General features: G+C 35.8%; 2 protein-coding genes across 2 annotated transcripts; one reads left to right on the forward strand and one right to left on the reverse strand.

The window, feature by feature from the left end:
* Positions 1–2,082: 2,082 nt before the first annotated feature.
* Positions 2,083–3,021, reverse strand: LOC125224797 (MICOS complex subunit MIC13 homolog QIL1). Its single transcript, XM_048128257.1, has 3 exons — positions 2,865–3,021; positions 2,612–2,768; positions 2,083–2,396 (listed from the first exon to the last, which is right to left on the reverse strand). Exons 1-3 carry the CDS (start codon positions 2,870–2,872, stop codon positions 2,196–2,198), a joined length of 366 nt encoding a protein of 121 aa, XP_047984214.1. The 5' UTR covers positions 2,873–3,021; the 3' UTR covers positions 2,083–2,195.
* A 357-nt stretch (positions 3,022–3,378) lies between these two features.
* On the forward strand, positions 3,379–6,858 carry LOC125224700. The gene is made up of 5 exons (XM_048128134.1): positions 3,379–3,923; positions 4,157–4,279; positions 4,691–4,837; positions 5,157–5,381; positions 6,113–6,858. The coding sequence occupies exons 1-5, from the start codon at positions 3,453–3,455 to the stop codon at positions 6,401–6,403; spliced, it is 1,257 nt and encodes a 418-aa protein (XP_047984091.1). The 5' UTR covers positions 3,379–3,452; the 3' UTR covers positions 6,404–6,858.
* The last annotated feature ends 60 nt before the right edge of the window (positions 6,859–6,918 follow it).

A 6,918-nucleotide genomic window follows, 5' to 3' on the forward strand; every position in this document is an offset into this window, starting at 1 on the left:
TCCAGCGAAACCGACACCACAGGCATAAAAATTAAATAACTTAATTTACATTTAAATCTACATCTAGAGAATAGAACATTATGCCTAATTTTATGAATCAATGAGTTTTTCCTTTTTATGACATTTTTTTGCATTTTATATGTGTCCAAACGTACCCCTAGCACCAGTTGTCTAAGGTGGCATATATATACCCTAAGTTGGCAGCGCTATTTCGCGCTTTTAATAAACATTATGGAGAAAGTGATATGTGTAAAAGAAAATATATTTAAAGCTGTTTAAACCAGTGGCAAGTAAATTTAAATTAAGTTTCATGGTTAGGATTTATTGGGCGTCTACACAATGCGTAACTCACGTCCCGCCCGTCACAATAAAACAAAGTTTTTTCTTGTTTACCCTAAAAGTATCTAAACTCTTGATGTCTTACTTTGTGAAAGTAACAATTAGGTTGAGGTTGGTTATTTTAGCTAAAAAACGCGTTGCTCTTGTGAATAAAAGTATACTTTTAACGCTTTTCAAAGTAGGTCCCACCCGTCACAGTGACGGGTGAGCAAAATGGGTTATCTGATAAAACTTGAGTTAATGAGTATAAAATCCTTCTTTTAAGTTTAGTTAAACCTAACTGGGTTATATTAAAGCAAATTATATGTCTAATATTGCTTAATTCGGTTGTGGTATTACTTTTTAGAACACAATGAATGCAATGAGGCCTATGAGTCAGGAAGAAGTCTTTTTCATTAAAACTGGTAAAATTTTTGACATTATTTCTGACCCACTGATAAAAGTATGTGGTAATAGACTGTTTGACAAGGTTTGACAATTTTCTGAACCTTTAAAAATTCAAGTTGAAAAAATATTTTTTTTGGTTTAATGCTCTAAGAAAACTACTGAAATTATTACTTGTAACATTAAATAATTAATAAAAGAGCTGATTTAAAGTAAATACAAACGAACTGTCTTTATATTTTTCATATATTTGTATACTCAAATGTTACTCGTCCCACCCGTCACAAAGCGCTGTCCCACCCGTCACAAGCATTGAGAAGCAAAATTATTTTTGTTTTACGAGTTATTTGCGTAAATTATACTAATACCTAATCTATATAATATCAGGAATTAAATAAAAAATGGTTGTTTAACAAAAGTTTCGTAGTTTCTTACCAATTGCGAATTGTGTAAGTCAAGTCGGAGAGGAGAGGCACTTTGAAGTCCCACCCGTCACACTTCTTATACCATCAATTTCTCATAATAATAATGACATTTTCATATTTTTTTTGATGGTACAGTACGCATTGATTATTCAAGTAATTGATAATGTCATATTTAATACGCTAATTGTTGCCGTTTGGCAGAAATAAAGCAAAATGTAGGCAAAAAAGAGTATAAATATCCCACCCGTCACAATGGAATGACCCACTAAGGATGGTACGGCCGTGCCTCTTTTTGCTCGACTTGGCGGGGGCACTGCCGTGCCCCCAGATAGTACAAGTTCATTGTTGAATATATTTTTTACCACACCAACTGGTAAAAGGCTCTTTTGTTACTTCAAAAACGAACGACATTTTTATTCCCAAGAGTGCAAAGTAATTTCTTACAAATTGGCTGGTATGACATCAAAGTGATTATATTGAATCATAAATGTACAAAAAAAATATGGAGTTCATTAGGTCCAAATTTTACATTTGAGGTGGTGAATCTGAATACCTAATTGTGATTGTGTCCCACTTCAAACTTGGGTAAAACCATTCTGCTATTAGGTTGATTGTGTTTGGTGGCACTATTTTATGTGCCTTGAACTCGAAACCCTCAAGATGCCACATCGCCCACATCCTCATTGGAACTTTTTGCTTTGCTTGTGTGGTTAAACAACTTTGCCCTCTTGTAATGCCTCAGGTAACCAACATAATTTACTAGGGTTCTAAAAATTTTAACTTTCTAATAGAGCTTTATTTTCAGTTTTTATCATTAGTTGTTGCCTTTATGGTAATCAACGAAGTGCGATAATCAATGATCATGCTAACATGGTCAGCAGTTGCTGAACTTGCTGAAAGGTGACTACAATAGTATCTTAAAAAAAGAGGCAAAGCAATTTTTTTAGGTTTATTGAAGGTGTAATATGTATCGGGCAAGAAACAAAAAAAAACTTTTACATGTTCAATAAATAATAGATATTGCTTTATTATGACCTACAAACATTTTCATTTATCCTTTGCTGGAGTCAGGTTTGCAGATTGTTCTCCTGAATCCAAAGAAGCAGACACTATGTCAATTGTCTTCACAGTTAAATCGGAAACATGCTCTGGGAGATCCACAAGAAATCTGAATGACGCTTTTACTCCACTGTTCCAGTAATATTTAAATAGATATGACAATCTATCATTGGATGGAAGCGGAGGTAGCTGAAAATATAACCACCATAAGTTTCATAAAGAAATAAGTAAAAGAAAATTTTCAGTTTAAAAAGGTTTTTATAGGTAAGTATGTAGAACAAATCCAACTCAAATAGGGATGCTTATCAAAATATTTGTGTTATCTATATCTAAATATTACTATAGTCGGTAATCAAAAAGAGTATAACCATCAAATAATTAAATATAATATTGAACTTATTTACCTCATAGGGTATTTGTTTCTTGAGCTCTCCAACGTAAGGCGATGCACCCTTTTCGAGATCTTCGTATAATGCAGCAGTGGTGCTGCTATCCTTCCAGACACCTTTATCGATCGTGTAATAAACTGCTGTTCCGAAGATAGCAGATTTGATTCCAAACCTAAAATCAGTAGTAAGATCAAAATGTAACAATCAAAATCGAGTTAGGCTTTAGGTAAAGTATAGTAAGCAAGCATCATTTAAGCGACATACGTACTTCAGCATTATGATTGTTCTACAAACATTAAACTACACTATTAAACAAATAATAACAAATGTTTGTTTCTTGCAGGAATGTCTTTGAAATTATGTAATTCGGTTTTAACCTATAGTTCTATTTTTTCTGGCTAGATCTTGGTTGAGATGACACTTGTCAAAATTGCGTTTGAATACTGCATGTATCGTGATTTTTCATCGAAAACAACTGCCTGTATTTACCTATGTGTACACGAGCTAAATTAGACAAATATATTTTTGTTTCATCACGGAATATTTGTTATGTAGTCAATTTAATTAGAAAACCATTTATTTTTTCATTGATATATTAGAGAGGTACAATGTGGTGTGCATATATGTACTAGTGTAACACGTACAGCATGGTGAAATGTACTTGAATGTACATATCACGTGAATCACTGCCTTATTAACTGTCACGGTAATGTTTTTTGACTTTTGAATGCATTGACATTTTTATACTACTAAAACTTTATCGATCAATACAAATAATACAATACATATTTGAATTTTATAAGTTTCGTAGCAAGTGGAGATAAAGAGAGTGATAAATTAAGCTAAGCCAGTTAGAATGGAGGACATAATTTCCAGACTAATGCAAAACATAGATAAGTGTTTGCTAACTAAACTTGAAAGGAATTGTGAAGAATGTAAACATCATGATGAATATACTTTTCGAAAAGATATATTAATCACAGAATTTCCAATCACATTTAACCTCCTTGGAGAGGTGGATCTGAGACGCATGCCATCCGCTGCAGACGTCCTGTCTTCTCTGCTGATAATGTACGAAGAGTTGCAATTAGATGCAGCATGGAATCCAGAGGTTACAAAAGAATATGCTAAACAACTTAATAATTTTCTGGAATTGTCATGTGACATTACATTTGATAACATGCTAAAGGTGAAAAGACCTTTCTATGAGCCACAGGAGGTATTTGACTGTTGCATGGAGAAGATACATCGGAGACTTACACCTGAGTATTTTAAAAGATATCCAGCAACTATAGATGTGTATTGTAAACTCATGCAAAATATAAAAGTAAGTGTTTAAGTCTTAATTCACTTAGCCCCTTATTCATAAACATACTCTGAAGTTATCAAGCCTATAAAGTTTGTTTGTCCCTTTCCAACATATTGGTGTGATAGAAAAGGACAAACAAACTTAATCAGCTTGATAACTTTAGAGTATGTTTATGAATATGGGGCTTATAATATACATCAGGATTTTTTGCCATTACTTGGTAAATTAAAATCTTGTTTAATTTTTTTCAGGACTACAGTATAGCTGTGAATCCACAGCAGACATTGCCAGCGTCACTGCTCCTCATTGACGATTATATGACAGTGCACAAGACCAAAGGTTTGCAGAGCTGTGCTGCAATTTTTCAAAGCATGGTGAGAAGTTTGAAGTGGAATAATTAAATATAGCTGTAGCTTTTTTTTACCCTTTGAATGCCAAATATTTTGTGGCTATAGCACAGTCATGTATTGTAAGGTTATAAAGGAAAAAAAAACATTATTGTAGAAACTCTTTGGATTTGTATAAATTTTAGTACATTGAATGAAATTACGGCATTCAAAAGTGAAAGTAATAGTTGGAGGGGAAGTATGCTGTGTTTAGTATGAGATTGACATAAATTCAGGGTCTATTTTTAAAATTGACCAGTAAGTGAGTTCTATTGCTGCCATGTGAGAAATTGTTTGAGAACCCCTGCCCTAGAATGTAGGTTATAAGATGGTACAACTGAACAAGATATCCAGGAAAGCATAACACTAAAGAGTTGCTCAACCGATATTGTTTTCCAGGCATCAAATGGCTTCCACGCTGGCAACTACTATGAGGTTGTGTACACTAGCCTCAAGAACTCTCTGCAGGTGCAGTATGTCAATGTGAACAAGATCTCTCACATCTGTCTCTTGGAACTGATACGACTTCTGCCTGCTCAGGAAAAGGTACCTACAAATCTGCACATAAATTTATTTACTAGCTTTTCGCCCGCAGTTTTGCTCACGTCAAATTTGAAAATTGCGAAATGCTCCTTACAAACATCCACCCCCTATTCTAGGGAAGTGGGGTGCTAGAAAGATACAAAAAGTAGCATAGTAGCAGGGGCAGCTCACTCTGCGATTCTTTCATATATTCCATGAGTTCGAGAACCATACAGTTCCATTCAGTTCGAGACCATTTGCTGCGCAATAGAACTCAATGTCGCACTGCACTTTTATTTATATATTCTGTGATTGTAGAATAATAGTAAAATCTCAATTTCAGACTTTAAAGTCGGGAGACCTCTTCGTAGTTACCCTAGAGCAGATATACCAAGAGTCCAACATCCTCCGAAAAGCCAACAACTTCCGGTTCAGCAAGAAGCTGATTGAGATCAACGGCGTGAACTGCGCGAACAGAAAGAAGGCATTCTGTACTATCGTGTGTGACAATCTGGACACGTGCTGCAATGTGGATGTGGCACAGATGCTGCTTCCGTCTATTTTAGAGGTAAATATAGGGTTATAAAATTATATTATGTTACTTTAGATACAGTTGAGTTTGTAGATCCAACCGCTGTGAATAGCTGGGTCCGCACAGAGCGAGTCACGTTGCGTGGCAATATGCCACAGGAGACTACATTGAACAGGTACCGCGCAACATGTCTCACTCTGTGTGGACACATCTATTTACAAAAATGTCACTCACGGCTACATCGTGTGATACACAAGCAAGAAAATAAATATCTAAGAAAGAAGTACTTCTTGAGACCACACACCATGAAGTCAGAAAACAAGTGTTTACCATTTATAATCCATAATCATTCACCCCAAGAACCCCGTGTCTTGTAAAGATATCCATTTCCCATCCAGACGACCGTCTGGCTCAGTCGGTAGTGACCCTGCCTGCTGAGCCGCGGTCCCAGGTTCGAATCCCGGTAAGGGCATTTATTTGTGTGATGAGCACAGATATTTGTTCCTGAGTCATGGATGTTTTCTATGTATATAAGTATGTATTTATCTATTTAAGTATGTATATCGTCGCTTAGCACCCATAGTACAAGCTTTGCTTAGTTTGGGGCTAAGTTGATCTGTGTAAGGTGTCCCCCAATATTTATTTATTTATTTATTTATTTATTTACGCGTGCTGTAGCAGGTAACAGCAGGTCATAGTCAAAGGCAGCAAAAGCGTTTTGTAATATGAGATTACTCCTTTTTACGTAATGTTAATATTTTTTCCAGTGTTTCGAAGAATGGATAAAGCACTGCTGGTGCGTATGGAACGTTCGGCTCCCGTCCGACCAGCAGCTCCTCTCGCTCCTCCTCAAGGTCATGTACATCAATATACACGACGACCAACTCTCCAAGAAACTTCAAGACATCATCGAAACACTCATTTGTATTACTACTAAAGACGATCAGCAGCATATTTTGGGGAGCTTAGAGACTAGGAGGCATTTGACGAGTCACGAGTTTTTAAGGAGACTCGAAGTGGCTAGGAATGAAGCGCGGACTTTTGCGAATCGGCCTTAGATCGCTGGCAGGTCGGGAATTCTGTACTTCTTGTCATGGCTGACCGATCGTGGGTTTGAATACTACACGTGCTGCGTGAATGTGCTGCGCGAAATATGGAAGATAAAATCTACGGAAATCGTAACACAGACTGCGACCCGTTGTTGATAGAAAAGACAGTGGGTTTATTCAAACGAAAATACATAAGTAATTATTATTGTCACATGATTGTCTCATCTCATAATAGGTATCTCCATAACTTAAGTGGATGCATGGTAATCTAAATTATTCTCAATTTACGTATTCATATTTATAACGAATAATCTGGAAATAGCACTTATAATAACTGACGATCTCAATGTAACCCCTAGATCTAGTCATGTTAGCGATCCTTATCCCATAGTAGCTGATTGTCTAATTCTTTGAATGTGGAATGCTTTCTCAGTGTCGTGGTTAAATAAAGGCATCAAATCACACCGTGAGTCTATTATGTAATCCTAAAATCCCTAAACGATTATAGTACCAAGTACAGTCGA

The sequence above is a fragment of the Leguminivora glycinivorella genome, chromosome 3 (genome assembly GCF_023078275.1).
Source record: "Leguminivora glycinivorella isolate SPB_JAAS2020 chromosome 3, LegGlyc_1.1, whole genome shotgun sequence".
Classification (NCBI taxonomy): Eukaryota; Metazoa; Arthropoda; class Insecta; order Lepidoptera; family Tortricidae; genus Leguminivora; species Leguminivora glycinivorella.

Excerpts from the sequence above, each read along its gene's own strand:
- LOC125224700 (XM_048128134.1), top strand. The coding sequence starts at position 3,453 with ATGGAGGACATAATTTCCAGACTAATGCAAAACATAGATAAGTGTTTG. Across the intron at positions 4,838-5,156 it reads TTCTGCCTGCTCAGGAAAAG|ACTTTAAAGTCGGGAGACCT; the intron begins GTACCTACAAAT and ends TCTCAATTTCAG. Across the intron at positions 5,382-6,112 it reads TGCTTCCGTCTATTTTAGAG|TGTTTCGAAGAATGGATAAA; the intron begins GTAAATATAGGG and ends TATTTTTTCCAG.
- LOC125224797 (XM_048128257.1), bottom strand. Across the intron at positions 2,397-2,611 it reads AGAAACAAATACCCTATGAG|CTACCTCCGCTTCCATCCAA; the intron begins GTAAATAAGTTC and ends TTATATTTTCAG.